We start from the raw sequence: 23,001 nt of genomic DNA, 5'->3' as shown, positions 1-23,001 counted from the left end.
AAAGACTCAACATCCAGTTCTTTCTGCAGAGGGAGCAAATGCCGGGACCAGCCACTAGATGTCATTCTCCTTCAAAGGGCTGTTGGTGTTGCTTTTCCTGGTCAAAAGGAAGTCAAGTGGTCTAGACAACCAATTCCTTAAATGGCATTAATTTAAAATAATCTGACCTCTGACTGGGGTACTGCACGGCAGTGGACAAAAATAAAAATGAAGGCCGAAGGCAAGTGGCTGACCCCAAACACAGCCCTTTTAATGGCTGTACCGAAACGTAATGACTTTCAGACAACAGGAGGGCAGTTCCAGGGACCTACACAAAGTCCAGCACAGACCAACACGCAGGGCCTGGAAAAGTCACACGGGTAACCCTCAGTCGGGGGAAGACGTGGTCTTCTTTGACTTTAAGATACAAACTTCATGAAAGATCATTCCACTCTCTCTCATAAGGAATTCAAAGTTCCTGATCACCTGAAGAACCAGATAGTTTCTTTTTCCTATCTGTACTGCTTACTTCACGATCCACTGGCAGAAAAGGAACATCAAAAGGAATTGCTAATAAAACACAACCTGAAGATGACAGGCTGGTAGAGCATATGTGAAGCACCGAGTTCGATCCTCAGCACCCCATAAAAATAAATAAATAAAATAAAGGTATTATGTCCACCTACAACCAAAAAGTATATTAAAAAAAAAAAAGAAGATCACCGGTGGCAAATGAGACTCCACCATCCCATTCGGCCTGAGCCATTTTGGGATTGGTGTTGAGTGCACATTTCCAGCTTTAATTGAATCAGCTGCCAACATGTTTTCTAAATGGAGGTCTTACACGTAAAAGCATGGATTCTTATCTTCTCTTGAAAAAGCAGAAGACACTGTGTGGCTCTCAGCCTGGCTTCCCACACAGTCCCCGCAGGGAGAGAGAACTGCCCCCTCCAGACCCGCACACAGGCTCCCTCCGTGGGCAACACTGCCACCCAACCCCCTTTCTCCCCACTAGTCTCCTGCTTGACCAAGAGCAACAGGAATCTGCACCCCTGCTATAAAAAGAGTAGGAGATAAAGAGTTGGAGGTACACGAATGAGACCTCGTGGAATAGAACGATCTTTAGAGCAGAAAAGCAAACGCTCAAGACACGCAGACCTTCTACAGAGACGCCTTCCACACCCGACAGCTCTCTCCTGAGTGACATGCAGAACCCTTCCCTACCCACATTCCCAGCATAGACTTCAGGGGGATTCTGCACAGGCACAAGGACTGCAAGAGGAGAAGGATGCTACTCCTACAACAGAAGCCAGGCACGCTGCCCGCCATCAGAGGCCAGCCGAGGCTCAGATCTATCCAAGGAATTGCCACTCATGCCGTTTAAGTGCAGGGCTGGCTGGACATTCACTTAAGTTAAAAGGTGTCTGACTGTCTTAATCTAGCACCTCACTCCACTTTACACAAAGATAAATGTGTGGTTTGATTAACACTATTAATAGATTTTACAAAAGGGCAAGTACTATTGGACAAAGGAAAATGTCACTTTGCATTCTTTGTAGTACTTCCGAGAGCTGCTGGCCCTTTTGGAAAAATCACAACACAGGTAACATGCTTTCTGCATAACTAAGACTGGGTACCTGCAGCGTGCAGAAATAGACGCAGGGCCTGATTCCCTCCCATCTTCTAGAATCGTTGTCCTGAGCATTAGGTATCCAACTTTTTAGGCAATTTATTATTTTCCTTTTACTTATCCTTTGTAACTGATTTTTTTAAAGTTTAGCATTATGAACTCTATCACAGATTCAGAAAGTTATCTATTTGCTATGGATAGGGAGCAATGGGTGTGTGGAAATTAAGTTCACGAACTACTATTACTGCTACAAGGAAGATGCTGCTCTTGAAGTGCACAGAGCAGTCTCCAGCCTCCTGGGCCTCACCCCCCATGTCTTCTTCTCCCCTCTCACTCCCACAGTCACCTCAGGCTCAGGTTCACGAGTCCCTTCTCTGTCCCCCTAGGAAGCCCTCCCTGACCAATGAACCGTACCTCCTCATCCAGCAAAGCCAGACTGTGGTACCTTTCTGTGTGCTTCCCCTCCCTCGGGTGGTCTGCCCTGAAGTATGGCCTCTGTCACACTGTCATTACCTGTTTTCCCCGTTTTGGGGCTGGGGATGGGGCCAGGGGCCTGGTGCCTCCTCGGACGGTGCTCTACCACTGAGCTATACCCACAGCCCACCCCTTGACCCCTTCTCCTCTAAGGAGCTCCTAGAGGGCTGAGACTGTTCTGTCACCAGCACCCAGCACAGTGCTCACCCACTCAACAACTGCTTCCAAAGCTCTGACTATGCGCCAGGCAGGGTGACAGGAGCTGGGGAAGTGACCGTCCACAAGAGGGACAATGCCCATGACCTTGTAGAGCTGGTGTTCTAATGAGTGACAGATAATTAAGAAATGACTAAAAATAACCACAGCCTATGATCAGCGCTGGGGATGGTATATACAGGGAGGAAAACAGGCAGGACAGATCTTAGACTGGTGGAGGTGGCTTGTCAAGATGACAGGCACAGTGAGATAAGAAGGATGCAAGGTCCCCGCTCAAGAGAAGCCAGGAGATGCTTTCTGCCAACAGGACACACCGTGGGTGCAAAGGTCAAGCGACTGGTACAATCCTGGGGTGCTCAAAAAAAAGAAATGAACTAAATCTCATCTGTCTGTAACTCAGCAAGGCCCTAAGCAACTTAGCAAGGCTGTGTCTCAAAACTTAAAAAAGTAAAAGGGGCTGGGGATGGGGCTCAGTGGTTCAGCATCCCTGGGTTCAAATCAATCAATCAAGTCTGGCTGGAGGGCAGTTCAGAAGCTTTGGAGGGTCAAGCAGGGTCTGGGCATGTGGTCTTGCAAATCACAAGAAGTTGCACTTATCTTTGGTGCAACGCATGTCCTCAGGAAGGGGCCTCAGCTCACTGAGCCTAGGAACCTGGGCTCTCACCCCTCCTGGTTGAGCGCCTCGTGAGACAGCAGGTGCTGAATGAAGAGGACAAACCTCCACCCAGCCCCTACGTTAGCGAACGCCGCTGGCTAGGCCACTGTCCTATCAAGTCACAAACAGGGCAGGCGGACCTGGGGGACCTGGCAAGGTCCTTGGTGCTCACAGCTACTCTTGCAAGGTGCATCACCACTCTTCACTCACCTATTTGAAGGCCTACTATGCGCTACTATGCTGTAGGCACAAGGGACACACAGCAACAAGCAAAATGCCACATGCTGGTTACTTCCTGGGCAGGGATGGACCGGGGAGAGAACATGGGATGGACCACAGGGACGTGGAGGAGAACATGATGGCAGATGACAAGCAGGAGCTGGGTGGCAATTTCAACTCCACAACGATAGATGTCCATTCGACCCGCCTTCTAAACTTCTAGAACTTCCACACAGATTACCCTCTGAGTGCAGGGTACTAAAGGAATTATGTCAAGAGAAACGGGTTCAGAGAGTTACAGAAACTTGCTGGAGTCACACAGCACATCAGCAGTGGCATGAGCACATTGCTTAGGTGACAAATTGGACAAATACAATCATAAAAGCCAAAGTTTAGTAAGCATCATTCATGTGCCTTTTATGTCACTTTTCATATAATCCTCAGGTCAACCTCCTGAGGCACACATTACCATCATCCCCAGTTTACAGGTAAGGAACAGAGTTGGAAGATAGCTGAGGGACTTGCTCAAGATCACATTCATAATCTTGTGCTGGTAGCCATTCTGCTGCCCAAAACTGCCCGTGAAAGGGGCAGAGGCCAGAGTGGCTCCCAGACATCTCAAGAGGGCTACAATGAGCCTCTTCTCGGGGTCCTCTCCCTCGTATTCCTTTAACAAAGGAGCATAAGAAAGCCAGCAGCTGGAGAGGAGGGTTGAGCCAGGCGCCAGGCCTCATGCTCAGGCACCACCCAGGGACCAGTCACGGCCACCATGCCCACTGCCCACAGCCCACCGCGGCCGTCCCGATACCTACGTGCAGTTTGTTCAGCAGCACCGCGTCGGTCGTGCTGTTGGCCCCTGGCTTGGCAGCTTTCCAGAACTGCTTCTGGGCCGAGTAGCGATTCATAGGACACAGCTTGAAGAGGCAGTCTAGGATCAAAGTGACAAAGGGCAATGGTTACCATGGAGGCCCACAGGTGACCCAAGGACCCAGGCTTCCCACCTGCACTGACATACGGTATTCACTTATGCTGCACTTCAGGAATGCTGCAAAACCCTTCTACATAGCTCTCTTTTAAATTCTCCCCACCACCAGTGAGGTCACAGATAAGGAAACTGAAGTTCACAGAGAGGGAGTCAATCGTCCCTTGTCACAGAGCCACTGGCACAGCTGGGCTCCATGTCCAAACCCAGTGCTCTTAATAACCACCCCCAATCTGCTTCACTTCTTAGTGGACAAACAGAAGGACAGCCAGTCCTCACTGTGGATGGCTATTCCCTTGCAGAAACCCAGTCTCTTTGGTGTCCCTAGATTTTAAAGGATGCAATGGTAACAGCTTCACTTGGCCTAGGTGGAGGCACCTCCTGGGGCAGAGTATCAGGTTAAGAAGACCCCTGGGGTGCAGAGCGAAAACACCTCCCTCGCCTTGAGACAGCGTGTACCCTTGCTGACCCTCATTAACAATACCCCTATGTGCTTCTGCTCAGGGTGCCTGGGCTCATGTGACTTTGTACAATGTCTTAGGCAGCATATCCAACCCCTGCAACACAGACCAGTGGCTTCGTGAAGATTTACATGAAGAAAGCGAAACATCAGGGCTGGGGTCGTGGCTCAGTGGTAAAGCACTTGCCTAGCATGTGTGAGGCCCTGGGTTCCATCCTCAGCACCACGTACAAATTGATAAAATAAAGGTCCATTGACAACTACAAAAATATTTAAAAAAAAAACAAACAGTAAAACATCAAAGATAGGAGGGGTACAAGCCCAAGAAACAAGAAAAAGGCAGAATGGAGCCCAGTTTTCTGCAGCCACTCAAAAGGTAAAAATGATGATAATCTAATCAGATCTGAGTAGAAGTCACTCAGAAATTAAAAATCACCATTTAAGACCCTTTTTTTTTTTTTTTTGAGAGAGAGAGAGAGAGAGAGGGAATTTTTTAATATTTATTTTTTAGTTTTCAATGAACACAACATCTTTATTTTTACGTGGTGCTAAGGATTGAACCCAGCGGGGCCCCGCACATGCCAGGCGAGCGTGTTACCACTTGAGTCACATCCCCAGCCCAAGACCCTGTCTTTAATGATGAACTCTATCCATCTTAAAGCATCCGTGTGAAGTATCAATGGGCATGTGGTCTTGCAAATCACCATGGTGAACCCCACTCTGTCTCACTAGTTTTATAATGTGTACAATATACTAGTGCAGTAATATGGATATGTAGCTTTAAAAGTACATACACACACATACACACAAAGTTGAGGACTATGTTCACCCAAATTTGGGATAGAGATGTTATTAAAAAAAAAAAATTCAGTGGGTTGGGGGTTTAGCCCAGTGGACCAGCAATGCTCAGCATGCATGAGGCTCTGGCTCAATCCCTAGCACAGAATAAAACAAAGCACAACAAAAATACGTTCAGAAATAATTTCCCAAGGAAACTAATATTCAAAATTGACACTTGCCTCCTGAAGAGCGTACATTTTGACATCCTGGGTTTTTGAATGGTTAAGTATTTGTAGATTAAAATTAATAAATTTCAAGCAAATACTCAGATTTGGAAAAACTGCACCTTGAAAACAGGTCAGAACTACCCACAAGACTTCTCTGCTATTTATGAAAGATTCCCCTTGAGGACCTTTCACAGCCTACCTAGCTATTGTTCCCGCCAAATAAATATCTCAGAATTAGAGAAATCCATTTGCTGTCAAGTTCGTAAACACTAAGACTTTCCTTCTACTCCAGATGGCTCCTCCTTCCAGTCAGGATCAATGAACTGTTAACCACATGCTCCACGACCAGATTCTCAACAGTATTCAGGAAAACAGTGAAACAGCACTTAATTGTAGCAGCAAAAGGTACTTTCTCTATTGCTATCATTTCCTTCAACAACTCAGGATTTCCACCTAGTCAGGGGCAGTCATAAAATATAGGAACCCTGATATTCATCTTTATCAGAAATCTGATCCATCTACTCCAAGTAATTTTCAATGCATATGAAAGATATTGGCTAGTTCTTGGGAAAACAAAAAATATGGAAGAAAACCAGTTTAAAAGATGGGCTGCTCCCTCTGTCTCTTCTGAAAACCACAGATCATGGTCATTTACTGTCTCAACTTGACAGTTTTTCTACCAACCCGATGTATATGAACCTCCAGAATAACCACAAACCATGAGACCACTGGCCAGAATCGAATGCCCCATCTTTGACACGGGGCCCAGGGTGTCATCTGGACTAGACCAGGATAACTTCTTTAATAACTAGATAACTTTGTTTAAAAGATGTCGCCAGCCCTGTTATTTGACATATAGCTTACTTTGTGGACCAAATGGGGCTAACGATGTCAATCTTCATCAATAGTAAGTCATGGAGAATACAATGACCTATTTTTCCCCTTCTAACATATTCTCAGACTGATAGATAACTGCTTTGCATTCCAACAAGGAAAAAAAAAAATCGACTTAAGTGGATTTGGGGAAGAGGCAGGCTGGATCCACATGGGTGAGGGGAACATGGTCCGGGAAGCACTACTTTCCAACTGTGCATGTCACTCCTAAGCTGGGCCCCCCGTTTAACAACGGGTGACAATACAGGTGAAGAACTTCAGGTAACTCCATGGTCGCTTAAGGTAAGCGAGTGGATTGAAAGCATCGTCAATCCAAACAAAGCCTCGCTATAGCTTCTGCACCAACTATTTTCCTTGAACAGAACAGAGACCTGCATTGGCTAAAGTGTATTTACAACCAACTGTCTATGTAAATATAAGAGATGCTAACATACTAGTAACAGAACCAAATTAGCCTTGCTGATTTTGCCCTGTCTTCCTGGTTGCTTAGCAACAGATTCAAAGTGAAAATTAAATTAAGCAATTCAAATGTAATGTTAAAGTAACCTTCCGAAATTCTGCAATTCAGCGGCTCCATGTTGCCCTTTGCTATTTGGATGGTACAGTGGGGCAAAATTAAAAGTTTGGCTGGGTCCTAATAGTGCACTAGATACAAAAACGCACAAAGAGAGGAAATCCAGAAGAATACATACACTATCTCTGTGGAAGAAGGTGAACACATACATGTATGTGTGTGAGCGTGCACACGGTGATTTGGTCTCATCCCAAAAAAATGCCACAAAGAAAATCTTATGTGACAGGTGTTATTTTGGGGCCTTTGAGGAATAAACTAAACTTAGCTTTCAAGAAACTACTTTGGAATGTTCTGAAGCTTTAGCGTATGCCGCATTCAGTGAGCAAATAGAATTCAGCTGAATAGAGGGGCCAGGCTGCATGTTCAAGGGGCCACAGGCAATCTGCCATGGTGAAAGTTGCATTCTAGAACTCTCTTAGCTGCTAAGAGAGGAGTTAACTATCAAATAGGGGCTGGTGTGCACAGTGAGAAGCAGATGAGAGCAAGAGGAGCCACAGGTGTGCCTCAAGCCCCTGGGATGGAACACAGGAGAGGCAAGAACACAGAACGTGAGCGGCCCTTGAGAGGCATCCAGGTGTGAGACTCTCAGAGAGTGAGGTTGCCCCGGGTGAACCCTGCAATTCCACACCATCCTCTCTCTCTCTACCACTCTGCACTCCTGAGCCCAGGTTCCTGGGGCCAGGGTCTCAGGGGTTAGGCAGACAGCAGGAACCCAACCAAGGTGCTGAACTCATGATCCCTGGGGCCCCTGAAGCAATGGTAGACAGATCCTCTGGAGCCAGTTCTGGCTCTCAGCTTCCAGGATTCTCTTCACAGATTTGATTTCTACTTATCGAAATGCCTTGTGTGTGCAAGCACGGTCCTGAGTGCTCAAGGTAGAATGCTGAACCGTCGCACAAACTTCTTAACACAATCCTAGTGACACACGAGTCCAATAGACAGCTGAATTGGGGCAAGTTCAAAGTTCGACGGAGGCACGAGCTGTCTCTGGATGCAGTATGCCTGGGGTGGAGGCAGCCCGCAGGGGCACTAGGGGAGGCATCTGGGACTGAATGCAGAGCTGAAGGATAGCAAGGAGGAGTCAGTCTGGAGGAAAATCAGGGGGCAAAGCCTTCCAGGTAGAGAGCACAGCAAATGCAAAGTTCCTGGGCTGGTGGAGGGGGTGGGATTCCTGCAATGGCAAAATAGAAATTAGAGGCTGGAGGATAATGAGGGAAAGCTGTGGCTGCAGAAGCAGGTGGATAAAGCCTCATGCAGGGTGCGCAGGCCTGAAAAGCCACCTGAGTCATTCAAAGCAGAGGGATGCCACTCAAGGGTTCTAAGCAAAGGACGGACTTGCTCTGGCTCATGTTTCCAAAGGAGCTTTCTCATCGCTGACGGCGCCCAGCAAGGAAGGGAAGGCTGGGGAGGAGCAGGGCTGGGGGAGAGCGACAGAAGCCAATCATTTCATTTTGGCTCTGCTCAGTTGGCGCTGCTCATGAAGCATTCATGCTGAGTGAGGACCAGGCCAACCATCCAGAGACAGGCCGAAAACACAGAACAGCCAGGTATCAAAAGGTGCCAGGGGGCCAGGCACGGTGGTGCACACCCGTGATCCCTGCGACTCAGGAGGCTGAAGCAAGGGGATCACAAGTTCAAAGCCAGCCTCAGCAATTAGCAAGGCCCTATCTCAAAATAAAAAATAAAAAGGACAGAGGGTTTGGCTCAGCAGTTGAGTATCCTGGGTACTCCCTGCCCCCTAAAAGGTCAGGAGACTGAGGCAGGAGGATCACAAGTTTGAGAGTAGAAATTAAAGAAAAATACAATAAAATTTCCTGGAACCAGAGGAGATGACTCTCCTAGGTAGGAAAAAACAAACAAACATACAAAAATAAATAAATAAATAAATAAAAATCACTAAATCTCCAGAACTGAATGAAGTTAATTCTCCACTTGGAATTCTGAGCTGTGTTCAACGGGTGACCTCGTGTGGGAGAAGAATCAAGTCGAGTCTGCAGTCAGGAAGCAGATAAAGGCCGCCCTCCACCAAACAGAGAAGACATTTTTTCAGTCCTTTGGTCAACAAAGAGGTAGCCCTGGCCTAGTACTGCTCTGCGGCAGAGACAGGAGGCTAAATTCTGGTCATCAATGTCACAATTGAGGGAAGTCCTACGATGATGCTGGGCAGGGCCTCTGGATGCCACAACCTTGAGCACAGGTAGAAAAGTCTCCAGGAACAGAGGACCACGGTAAGGGGCAGGTCATGGGACCTAGTGCCACATGGAAAATATACTAAGGCTTTTAAAGAGAAGACTCAGCAAATGCTGCAAACAAGCTATGCAAAGAAAGAAAATAAGATTATTATTCACTTCAGGGGAGAGTTGCATATTAAAACCCCGTGCTCAATGGTGAACTGTATTTACATAGTCATAAAAATATGAAGACTGAGTATTAGTTTAGTGCGAGAAAAAAAAAAGTGGGGGAGGGTAAAGAGGAGACAGAGTCCCAGAGCCAAGCTCATCTATAATAATAGTAAACCGACAAATGATATTTAAAATAGATTAATCTACAGACATGTAGATTACACACACACCCCATCTAGAACTACAGTGGTAAATGCTAGAAGGAATGTTAAAATATTTGCAGTGCTGATCCTGGGAAGTGGGAAGGGGTGAGGGGTGGGGCACAGGCCTGTTACTTTTATTCTTTTTTGATGATTTTTGACCTTTTGGGGGTGACTCTCATGTTACATAAAATCAACCATTTGATTTAACACATTTGCAATGTTGTGTGACCATCACCTCTACCAACTTCCAAAACATTTTCATCACCCCAAGAGCAAACCTGGTACCTATTAAATGAACACCCATTCTCAGACTTGATTTTTTAAAGGATGTGCTGTCTCATTGACAATATTTAAATTTTTAAACTGCCTTCTGGTACTCACCTGTTATTCAGTTTTTACTGAGACATTACTTTGTGACAACAGATGCTACCCTCTGAATGTCCTGCTACCCTCTGAATGTCCTACGCCTACAACACTCACAACAACTGACAATGGAATGGCCTTGAAACCTGGGGCCCTTGGAAAGTGGTGAGGCCATGAGGATGGATTTAATGCGCAAATAAAAGGAGTTGGGATGTAGGCTCTTGCTCACGGACTGTCCTGCCATGTGGGGAACAGCGCCTCCCCTTTGGGGTGCCATGCTCAAGGTGCCATCTTGGCAGCGAAGGTTGGGTCCTCACCAGACACTTCCAGCCTCCAGAACTGTCAGTCAATACGCTTCTGTTCATTATGAACAGAGTCGCCCAGTCTGTGACACTGTGCTGCAGCAGCACAAATGAACTGAGATCCAAGTCTCAGCACAGAGAAGACCGTTGATGGGTGCACAGACGTGGGGCAGCCGCTGTGGCTTGAGTCAGAGAAGGAACACACATGGCCTCGGATGTACCATGGGCAATTCTGCTACTGGGCACACATTCCGAAGAAATTCTTCCACAGGCCTCGGGCTCGCACACCCCATGCAGGAGCATAGAGTGGGAAAGAGAGCAGCAAGGAGGCACCCGGCTCTAACTGCCCTGGATAGGACATCAGGTGACAGCTGCATTCACACAGCATCCCTGACCATCAATCCCAGGACCCCACCAGGGTACACAAAGTGCATCTGTGTGCCCAGCCAGCCTCAGCCACCATAACCTCCTTCAGGGTGACCACACCTTTCCCTTCTCTCACCACCCACCTCCTGCCCCACCCACCATGGGAGTGGAAGCCCCCAAACAGTGTCTTCTCTCCAGAATTTCAACTCTTCAAAACATCACGTGACCAAAAAGGAATCAACAGAGGCTCAGTGGTGGAGCGCTTGCCTGCTATGTGTGAGGCCTGGGTTCAATCCTCAGCACCACACAAAATAGACGAATAAAATTAAGGTCTTGTGTCCATCTACAACTAAAAATATTTTTTAAAAAGGCATCAACAAGGGCTGGAGATGTGGCTCAAGCGGTAGCGCGCTCGCCTGGCATGCGTGCGGCCCGGGTTCGATCCTCAGCACCACATACAAACAAAGATGTTGTATCTGCCGAAAACTAAAAAATAAATATTAAAAAAAAAAAGGCATCAACAAGCTGCCACTGTTTAAAAATTCTTCAGTCAGCACATATAAATTCAGTTTTATATAGGAAGAGATCAAGGGAAATAAACATACATTAAAATAATACCAATAAATGAGTATTATATAATACATAAACATGACTAAATTTTGGTAATATATATTTACACATTATACATATAATTGTATATTATATATGCTATGTATAATTTACATATTACTATAATACATGCACAATATATGTATAATTTACACATAATATATAAATTATGTGTATATATTTACATATGTATCTGTAGTCTATAGTGTATAGATACATAACATTTAATTTACAAATGTTTATAAATATGCTGCTATATACTTAATATATATAATTATACATATAATTGTGTACAAATTATGTATTATTGTAATATTACAACTATGATACATATAAATATATTGTAATATAAGATATTACACTTAATTGGTATATATACAAATATATATGTAATATATATTAAATGTAATACAATTACATTTATAATATATAATGTAATGTATAAATGTTTTACAGTTACATATTTATACATGATGTGTTACATATATATCGTATATCTGTATTATATACATATAGTATATTTTATGTATATGTAAGCTATAAATATGAAGCATTTCAGTGCTGATTGTTCACAGCTTGCCTATTTTGAAAAGGACAGAGTTGATGGAACAAAAATTATACAAGACGACATGACTGACATCTAACATGGAGAAACAGGGGCATCCTTCCCCACTCAGGTGATTCATTACCTCCAAACCAATGGTCGGGACATAGTGAGATAATCCACGCTTGAACTCTGTCCCAACCACTCTCAGTCTCACAAGGTCAGGACTTGCCTGCTCTCTTGCCCTTCTGTGCCCCAGGCGCTCAGTGCACAGGGGGACAGTGGACGTGTGGATAAAGGCGCCAGGGGAAGGGCAGTCTGAAGTGGCAGTGAGCGAGGGGAGGACCCACCCCTACTTCAAAAGGTGCCTCCAGAGCAAGCGCTCCACTCCAGTCACAGTGAGCGGAAGCCTGTCACCCCCTCCTGTGTCTGTACGGCACCCTAACCCTGTTTCCAAGACGTGACAAAAGCTTTTTGAAGTTAAGTGACATTTACCGATTGGGATTGCCAAAGAAACCTTCCATTACCTTCTGCAAAAAACATAAACATTGTTTTTAAGAGACAAAGGGTGATGCAGTAATCTTTTTCCACTTGAGAGGAGCGAAGGCTTTCTCTGAATAGAATCCCCAAGCTGACAACACCCACGGTTATCACCTTTCCTGTGCGGGACCATGGCTCACAGGCTCTTATGAGCTGGAAACGTGGGCAGCGACTTCCTTTCCGACCTCCTCTGGCTCAGGCAATTACATTTTGATTTACCTTTTTGCAAGGATTATGGAACAAGGATGGGCTCTAGCCCAGCCACCGATTAGCTGGCAAGGCAGCTCCCCTTTCTGCTGTAGGAAACAGCAGGGGCCAGAAGTGGCTTCCAACCAACAGCCTAAACATAGGCATCGCTTACCTTGGGACAATCAGACTTTCCTCCCCGGCCTTTGTGCCTGCAGAGATAGCTACAGAGTTCCAGGGCCAGTGAGAGACCACCTGTGGACATGGGGTGACATGGCCAGGGGCAGTGAGGGTAGTAGCATCTGGAGGGCTCAGAGGTCACGGAAAGCCGGGTGGTACCCCTTTCAAAGGGTTCCTAAGCATTCACCTGGCTGCACAACACCACCACCCTCAGCACTAGGGCCCGGCTCCCAGCCTCCCTACTGATTCCGAGTTACCCAATATCCTGCCGCAGTTTCCTTTGGGGGCTTCTGTTAGTTGCTACTATTTGAAATAAAAAAATCCTAGGAAAGCCAGGCATGGTGGCGCATGCCTGTAATCTTAGCGGCTCGGGACGTTGCGGCAGGAGGATTGTGAGTTCAAAGCCAGATTCAGCAACTTAGGGAGGCCCTAAGCAACATAGTGAGATCCTGTCTCTAAATAAAATATAAAAAGGGATATGGGGGTGTGACTTAGTGGTTAAGTACCCACAAATTAAATCCCCGGTTCCCCCCACACCCTAAAAAAAATCCTAGGGCAATCTGCAGAGTGATAGAAAATATTTGACCCTATTTGACTCTGCTGGCAATGAAATAAACAAAGGCTTTTACCATCACCAAAGAGAATGCCAAAAAGATGAGACAGGGAATCTGCATACTCAGCTTCCAGCTGCAGCCCGAGCAACCTGGTCTGGGTGACCAGACCTTTCTGTGTCTGTGTGTCTCCCTCTAAAGGACAGATCACTCCTTGGGTCTGCAGGTCCCTAGGATCCAATCGAGGATGTGCAAGCTCACGTTCCACACCATGCAACGGAGAGACCTAGATGGGCAGGTGCTAAAGCGTATGCTGGTCTGGAACCGGCCAACGGGTCTAAGCCAGCTCCAACATGTGTGAGTGGTATGATTTCAGGGACAATTATTGAATCAAAGTTTTAGGTTCTTGCCCATAAAGGGAATAATTAATCACAATGGCCAACTCACTCACTAACTTAGAAGACTAAATTAACTACTTCACTTAAAGCCCTTGAAGCAGATCTCGGCGCAGAGGAAACACTCAATAAATACGGCTGCAGTGACCGAACTGGAAAACAAGCGGCAGATCATGTGGCACTGCACCACTGGAAACCGCTGCCTCGGAAAACAAAGATGGTTTCACAAGACATGAGTAAATATCACCGACATTATTTTGAGTGAAAGATGCCAAAGCAAACAAAGAGTCCATTTGTACTCAATGAATCCACTTTTAGAAGTTTCAAGAAGAGGCAAAACTCATTGATGGCATCCAAAGAGTGGCGCCCTTTGTTCAGGGATGAGGTGGGAATTCTTGAGAAGTGCTTTCTGGGGACCTGGAAATGTTCTCCACCTGGGCAGGGGTCTTATGGTGCAATCTACAAATATAAAATTCCATCGAGTAACACACCGCAGCTCTGTGCATCCACACATATAAGTAGGCATGCACGCACACATGTGTGAAATACCTTAATCAGAGAGGAAATGAAATACCTTTCATGTTGTCATGAAAAGAAGCATGATTTTGCTGACAATGAAAAACTCATCTTTCCCTTTGTGGAAAAGGTTAAGAGGGTCTGATTTCCATCACTAGAAAAGCATACTCTGTTCTAACAGGGTTTGGGTTGGGGGTTCATCACCCAGTCCCCCCATGGCCTCCATCACAGGACACTGGCCCAACTGCTAGTGCCCAGAGGGACTGTGCCCGAGGGGGCTTTCTGCAGATTCCCTGATCTTTGCAAACAGCTTTATACTTTCAAAGGCAATGGTTGGAAAAGGTAATCTCCAACGAAATGATATTCTGATATCTGCTTCAAAATAATCGGGGGGGGGGGGGGAATAGAAAAATCAACATAAGCACAGGTAGGTTATTGTCAAAGGTGGGCATAAGAACATGCAGATTCATTACATTACCATCCTCTCCAACCTGCCTAGGGACATAAATGTTTGCATAATAGCATGTTTTAAAAATCACCTTTGAAATTTACTTTTGAATATAATTTCTTTCCTTTTTAAGTTTTTTACAAAAACTAAGCAAAAAGTATTCACTGAGTTCATTCAAAGCTGATTAAAGTTTATTTTTCTTTGAGTCCTGACTTAACACCAAGTAGGCGAGGGGTGGCCTTCCACTTGAAAACTAGCATATTCTAGGAAAGAGAACTGGGCTGGATGGATCCGTCCTGTAAGAGTCTCACAGACAGGAATGCAGGGAAAGAAAGAGGAGACGCCTGGCTGTACGTCAAGACCTGCACACAGCGAACACTACTGTGGCCTTAGGTTGAAAACTCTTGCTGTGTGGAAGGTGCTGAGGATCCAAAGAGTGCTCAGCACATCCTCAGCACCTCTCAGAGTTTAAGGCATATGACAGCCCCCAGCCACTGCCCTCACTATTTCAAATCTCACAGCCCTGAGAACCTCTAGAGATAGGTCCCTTCCACACAAGTGCACTTGGGAGGCCTGGAGCAGGAGTCAGGATGGGGGTTGCATAAGCTGCCAGGCTGGACATCTGGAGACCCTCCTGGAAAAGCGCTTTTCCATCAGCAAGTCCCGCTACACAAAGGAAAGGGGGCTGCTTTCCCTGGCAAGAATTTTGATTTCTCCCTCATTCTACAAACACAGATCGAGTGTCCGTGTGCTGGGGAGACAGAGTCAGTGAAACCTGGTGCCCAACAATCACAGGGGGACAGAGGGGCTAACTGGTAAGCCCAGGGTGTTTGAGCCCAGAGGCGCACCTAACCCAACCCACGTGGAGATGTGGGAGACTGCTGACGTGAACTTTGCAGGATCTACTGGACAAGCCAATGGACAGGGCAGGAAGAGGAACGGGCACTATACAAAGGATGAGAAGTCACAGAAACGGGTTGTACGGTAGCCAGCACAGCACTGGAGAATGAACTTACTCTTCCACATGGCAGGCTGGGCCCCCTGATGTGGCCCACTGTCCAGTCGTGGGAAGGTGGAGTCCGACCCACCTGCAGGTCCTCGTTCCTCCCACACCTGCACCGTGCACGCTGTTAGACCACAGCATCACCTTTCCCTCCAGTTCTCCACGTGCAGGTCAAGGCAACATGGTGGCTGGGCTGAGCTGCCACTGCTGGTTTGGACCCATTTCTCCCCAGACAGACACAAAGGACCACAGGAAGACACTGCCCACCCGTTTTCCTCTGTTTCTCTGGTTCCTGCTCCACTAAAGACCTGGTGACCCAACCCTGAGCACCTCGTTTCTTCCCCGCCATCCCAGCATTTCCCAGGCAGCCCCTGCCAGGTGTGAGCGGAGATATTCCCTCACATATTTTTGACATTTCTACATATTAATCTTTCCATCAATGAAACAGACTCCTCACAAACAGAGCCTTTACCAACCCTAAATGCAAAACAAAACAAAAAAAAAGGACTAATTTTAAAAATCAGGAACCACTCCAAGACATCATGTATGTATCTCAAAAAAAAAAAAAAAAAAGAGAAAAGTCACTTTCTTAATTTATTTCATGACCTATGCTTCATTTGCTTACACTTTATTTTTATCCTAGCAAACACAGCCCACCACCAAACTGCCTTTCTAAGTCAATGTATCTGCCAAAAAAGAATGACTGTCAAGCCTTTTCTCTCCCCAGAACGCCTACCTGAAAGACTTTGCATTCACATTCCTAATAGTGGCTCATTATCCTCAAAATTCTCCAGGAAGGCACTTCAGGAATGATTCCCACCCTCCACGAGGTGCTTGGATTAGCACAAGCTGTCCCAATGCCGACATTTACATCCTCAGCATCATCTGTAATTCTTGGCTGTGAAGAACTGCCCCGGTACATTGTAGGATACTGCTGTCATGTGGATACAGTTTGTCCCCTAAAGGTCTGTGTATCAGAAACTTGGCCCCAGTGTGGGGGTGCTGAGGTGGCAGAAGCTTTAATGGGTGGGGCTCAATGGGAGGTGATGGGGTTACAGGGCTCCATGCTCATGAATGGATCCATGTTGTCTGGTAGGAGAGGATGGGTACCTTCCTGCTAGAGAAGGTGGTTATGGCTTCTCCCCAGCCTCTCACTTCCTAGTTCCCTTCTGCAAGCAGCCTTGATCCTTCAGGAACAAGAATCATGAGCTAAATAAACTTCTTACTTTTTAAGTTACCCAGCCTCGGGTATTTTCATAAAGCAACACAAGAGCAACCATGAGATGCTGAGCAGCATCCTCGGGCTTCCCAGGTAAGTGGTCTGTAGCGCCCCACCTCCAGTTAACAATCCAGAGTCACTGCAGATTTTGCCAAATGTCCTCTGGAGGCTAAAATCATCCCCTTTCAGAATCACAGGATTAAACCTTCCTCCCCATTCATTTTGTGAACCAATGCCAAAAAAGAAGATGAGAAAACCCCACTGAGAAACAAAAAAAGAGAGTGGCAAAGTGCACAAAGCTGCTTTTAAATCATGTCTCAAAAGTTCTTTGCTGGCTGTTTTCAGGATTCTACCTGATGGCTGAAATTATCTCTCCAAAACTGACTTCCTGCCTAAAATCCTGCAGGGCTGTGACTGTCGATCCAGTCTGCTCCTGACAGTCACACGGGGGAGTCCTTAACTGAATACCATGCTGCAGCCCCTTCCTCCGAGATCCTAATGCACTGATCTGGAGGTGGAGGGGACATGAACAAGGGCCCCATGACCTTTACCAGTGATTTCAATTAGAAACCACTTCTTTCTTCATGATTCCATATCACAGCCACCAAGCTCAGTCCTGGGAGTCGATCATAATTTGCAAGAGATTTTACCAAAATACAGACGTCTGCGTGGCAAGAATGGACCTAGGAAATCCTCATTTTTAACAAGTGGTCTAGGTGACTCTAGTGCAGGTACCCTCTAACCACGCTGCTCTGAGAAACAGTCACCTACAAGATAACTCAATTCTAAAAACAGCACTTCTCAAATGACAGATCATTTGAGGATCTTGTTAAAATGCAGGCTGATTCAGAAGGCCTGGGAGACGCCTGAGATTCTACATTTCCAGCCGGTTCCAGGTAATACCAAAACCTCTAGTCTAGGGTTCAACTTGGGTAGCAAGGCTCTAACAGTCACATGTCACTGCCAGCCATCACGGTGGACCCCCAAGCGCTGTCCAGACATAGAAGCAACCATGTTCACAGCAGCGCCATTTCACAATAGCCAAACGATGGAAACCAGCCCAGGTGTCTACCCACAGACAAAGAAAATGTGGTATGCATACCATGATGGAGTATTATACAATCAAAGAAAAATGAAAGTCTGTCATTTGCAGGAAAATGGTGGGAACTTGAGACCATTCTGTTAAGCAAAATAAGCCAAACTCAGAAGGTCAGGTGGCATGTTTTCTCTCATATGTGGAAGCTAGAGAGGAAAAGGCAAAATAAGGTGGGGGGTGGGGGGTGTCTAATAAAAATGAAAGGGAGATCAGCAGGGGAAAGGAACCCAGGAGAGGAGGAGGGGAGGGAGGGGGCAGTGCTAGGGAAGAGATTTGGCCAAGTTCTATGGTTACATTGTGTGCATGTACAAAATGTAACAATAAGTCCCACTGTCATGTACATCCATAAAACACCAATATTTTAAAAAAGTGTATCAAAGTGATACCATGGGTCCAATATTAACCACTGTCCACTGTGGGAAGAAGTTCAGTCAGGAACACAAGGGTCTTCATTTGACTCATCCACGTCTCCAGTTCCAATTCTTTAAAATGCCCCGACCCCCATGAATCCCCTACTCGGCTCTTCCAAAGTCACAAGGCTCACAAATAGGCCATACAGCACTCTTCTGGTCCTTTACCAAGCTGTCCTCCTCCTGTGCCAGAAATCATACTCCATGCCAACGCCTCAGCCAGCGTCGCTGCCACACCCACCGAGGACGTTCTCCATCTATCCTGCATTAAGTTCACCTCAAAGTTCAGCCCCCCAGGGAAGGCTGACCTGCCCTCTACCCACCTGGCCCCACCCCACAGTGCCCACCGTTTCTTCCCCCAGCACCTCAAAGTGCCTTTATGCTAGGAGCGCCTTAGAATGTGTCCACCTAATGGGTCTGTCAACCATTCAAGACTGCTTAGGTGACACGGTGACAAAACATCTCTGTCTCCCACCTTTCCCTGTTATTGTAAAACATTCAGCGGGGAAAGTTCTTTCCCCTGTTGCTGGATAAAAGAACAAAGAAAAGTGGGTCAAGCCTCTGGTCACAGGAGAAACTGCAAAGAGCAAGGCAGAAACTACAAGTACCCAGACCTGAGAGAGACCAGAGCTGCCAGCACAGTCTCCACTTGAGATTCTGTCCCCACCCCTCCTCTCCTGTCTGCCCCATATCCGCCCCTGTTCTCAGGGCCACCTGCACTTTCTGGTCCCACCTGAGAGGATGCAGAGGATGAGAGAGGTGACCACCAGCAGACCAGGACAGGCTCCAGGAGCAAGCTGGCCCCACATTCCCAGCCTCGAGGACGGAGGCTCCAAGCTGACTTCTTCACTCATGGGCACTCTTTCTCGGGTTTTTGATTGGAAACTTCAGAAAAGTTAGGAGAGTAACAGTATTTGGATGGCCCCATGCCCTGAGTCACAGTTCTTATCCACTTGCTTTGTCATACATATTCTTTTTTAAAAAATTTATATATGACAGGGAAATGCTTTATAATTCTTATTACACAGAGCAGTCTTTCATATCTCTGTATATAAAGTATGTTGACACCAATTCATGTCTTCATACATGTACTTTGGACAATGATGTCCATCACATTCCACCATCATTAATAACCCCCTGCCTCCTCCCTTTCCCTCCCACCCCTCTGCCCTATCTAGAATTCATCTATTCCTCCCATGCTCCCCCTCCCTACCCCACTATGTATCAGCCTCCTTATATCAGAGAAAACATTCAGCATTTGGTTTTGGGGGGGGTTGGCTAACTTCACTTAGCATTATCTTCTCTAACTCCATGCATTTACCTGCAAATGCCATGATTCATTCTCTTTTATTGCTGAGTAATATTCCATTGTATGTATATATGCCACATTTTCTTTATCCATTCATCCACTGAAGGGCATTTAGGTTGATTCCACAATTTAGCTATTGTGAATTGTGCTGCTATAAACACTGATGTGGCTGTGTCCCTGTAGTATGCTGTTTTTAAGTCCTTTGGGTATAAACTGAGGAGAGGGATAGCTGGGTCCAATGGTGGTTCCATTCCCAATTTTCCAATATTTCTACTACACACAGAACATAATTTCTTGAGCCGTCTGAAAGCAAGATGCACATATCATGTCCTTATTTCAGTGTCCATTTGGTAAGAACGTGCATATTCTAGGACCTGGCCACATTTACCAACTTCAGCCCATGGAACATTGATGGCATAATTTTATCTTCTTTATGGTTCATATTCCTAGTTTGTCATTTAACCCCACAGTCTCCGTTCTACTGCGCTCCTCCACCCCCGGTTCAGGATCCAACCTCGGACAGTACTGCATTTAGTTGTGATCTTTCCACAGCAGTTTTCTGTCTTTTATGGCTGTGACATTTTTGAGGAGCACAGCACTCTGTCTACATAATGGGTCTGTAAACCACGAAAGACTTAAGTGACACTATGAGAAATCATCTTTGCCTTCCATCTTTTGCAGTTGTTTTAAAATGCATTTGGTTGGGAAGTTTCTCTCCCCTATTCCTGGATTTTATTTTACTTTATTTTTTTAATAGAATGTTCCTTGTCTGGGTTTGTCCAGGGTTCCCTCATGGGAAGATTCGGCTGGAACACTTCAGAGGAGAGCGTGTCTTTAGCAGGACATCCCATCCAAAGACTCGCAGGGTCCATCTGCTCTCGCTGGCACTTGAAAAGGCTTCTTGGAGACTGGCCCGGCATTGCCAGAGGTCCCTTCTCTGCACTATGCAGGGGAAAGACATACTCTTGCGGTGGCAGCCAGTCCCTCCTCAGCCCTGAAGTTCCCACACCCCAAGAGCGCACCACCTCCATCCATGGCGACCCCTACACCAGCTGGTTCACATGACCCCCATGTGGCCAGTAGAGAAATCGTAGATTCCCTGCTCAGGCCCACTGACGCCAATTTTGCTCTGTTTGTCAACACAGCCTGGTCACTCTTGTCATAATCCTGTCCCCAAATGCAGGAGACACACAAGCATCTCTCCTAGAAACCCACTTGGAACTTCTTTCTCAGCTCATGTCTCTCCAAGGATCCACAGAGGCATCACCCATGGTGTCCTGGGGCTTCTTCCTCCTCAACTCCCAAAGCCCAGATCCTGGGGCTTGTTCATCACTGTGTCCCTTGAGGCCTTTAATGACCTTTGTTAACCGGATGTATGGTCCCCCTAAAATATAGCCTCAGGTGCACTCAAAAACCATCATCCGAAAAAAGGGCCTTGCCCTATTTCTTTCCCTTTCACCTCTTCTTTTACTTGTTTTGTAGCAAAAATTTGATCCTTTATTATTTTATGTCTTGTTGAACATTTAGTGTGACCAGTAAACGTGAACGTTTTACATGTAGCCATTTTCATTGAAATTTCCTTCACCTTCAATAAAACTCAGAGCATAAGTTAGCAGTTTTTAGAAAATGCATAGTTGGTACCACTGTGACTACAATCCAGTTCCAGAATGTCTGCATTACCAGCCACAAACCCTATGCCTATTAGTAGTCTTTCCTTATTCTCTCCTCCCCTCAGACCCTAGCAACTAGTAATCTACTTTCTGCCTCTATAGATTCTGAGCATTTCATGTAAATGGAATCATGAAATATGTAGCCTTTTGCAACGGGCTGCTTTTACTAGGCATAAAGTTTGCACGGTTCATCCTTGTTGTAGCATGTATCAGTACCTCACTCCTTTTCAACACAGAATAACATTCTATTATGTTGCTATACCACATTTCGTTTATCCAATTATCAGTTTGCTGCTATAAACATTCAAATATGAGTTTTTATGCATATATAAGTTTTTTGTTCTCTTGGGTATACACCTAGGAGAGGAAGTGCTAGGTTGTAGGGATACTTTTTGTTTGACCTCTGAGCAACTGTCAATGTTTTCACAAAGTTGTTGCATTATTTTACAATCCCACCAGCAATGTATTTCTCGACATCTTCACCAATACTTACTATAGTCTTATCTTTTTTATTATAGCTACTCTAGTGATTTCTCATTTTTTGTTTATTTTTTTAGTTGTTAATGGACCTTTATTGATCATCTATAGATATTCTTTGAAGAAATATCCATTCACACCTTTCCCTTTTTTAAAACTGAGTTGTCTTTTTATTGTTGAATGATGAGAACTCTCTATATATTCTGAATCTAGTCCCTCATCAAAAAACTGATCTACAAATATTTTCTCCCCTCCTGGGAGTTGTGTTGTGCCTTTCTTGACAGAATCCCTGGAATCACAAAAGTTTTTGATTTCTATGTGGAAATTCAGTTGTCCCAACATCACTTGCCACAAAAGAACATTTTTGCACTCCTTTATTTTGGCACCTATCTTAAAAATCAACTTATGAAAGTCAACTTCTTCCATCCAAACTATCCAACATGCAACCACCAACACCAAAAGAGAATTTTCTCCATCATTAACTTTAAAAAATATTCTAGGGCTTGGGGTATAACTCAGTGGCAGCCCCTAGCTTAGCATGGCCTTGGGATCAATTCTTACTACCAAAAAGTTAGCTTCTAGAAACTAAGGAAGCCTATACATATAAATTAAGGACACTTGAAAATGTAAAATTAGTATAATTCCTCTGAAAATTAAACATAATATATAATAACAAAACACCCCTATGTACTGTAAAAAGTGAGGTGGAAGATCTGGAAAATCCAGGTTTTCAAAGACAAGAAGAAGAAGAAAGGTCTTCAAAGTAAATCCAGTTGTCAGATAAGACTGACATCCATAATGTTCCTAGGCCACTCTTCTTGGCAATCAACCAGAGACTGTGTTTGGTAAAGTTACCTTTGATCAAGTTCTCTTCCAGGAACAAATACAACTTGTAACACTGCACTGATTTCCCCGAGGACCACAAAAATCATGATGTGGTTCCAAGTGCTCTACGCCACACAGTTAGGAAATGAAGTGGTACTCGGATCTTCATGTCTCCATTCCTGAGCTGTGAGGGCCAGCGATGTTCTACCGGGCTCATTCTTGGAAAGCAAATCAATCTTAGAGGGACAACCACAGAACTTAGCTCTTAGGACCCAATCTTGATGTCCTTCCAAGGAATAGTTAATGATGTCCACCCTCATTAACTTTACATTCCCAAGATACCACGCTTCACAGCAG

The 23,001-nt window shown here is 45.5% G+C and overlaps 1 protein-coding gene across 1 annotated transcript in view; it reads right to left on the bottom strand.

The window, feature by feature from the left end:
- Itpr1 (inositol 1,4,5-trisphosphate receptor type 1) overlaps nt 1-23,001 on the bottom strand; it is a 306,399-nt gene that overhangs the window by 189,050 nt on the left and 94,348 nt on the right. The window contains exon 5 of the mRNA XM_071605917.1: nt 3,986-4,101. Coding sequence (XP_071462018.1) covers nt 3,986-4,101 — 116 coding nt within the window. The remainder of the gene's footprint in view (nt 1-3,985; nt 4,102-23,001) is intronic.

This window comes from Marmota flaviventris, chromosome 20 (assembly GCF_047511675.1).
Source record: "Marmota flaviventris isolate mMarFla1 chromosome 20, mMarFla1.hap1, whole genome shotgun sequence".
Classification (NCBI taxonomy): Eukaryota; Metazoa; Chordata; class Mammalia; order Rodentia; family Sciuridae; genus Marmota; species Marmota flaviventris.
Note: the sequence above shows the minus strand (reverse complement) of the source record. Positions and strands in the feature narration are given on the sequence as shown.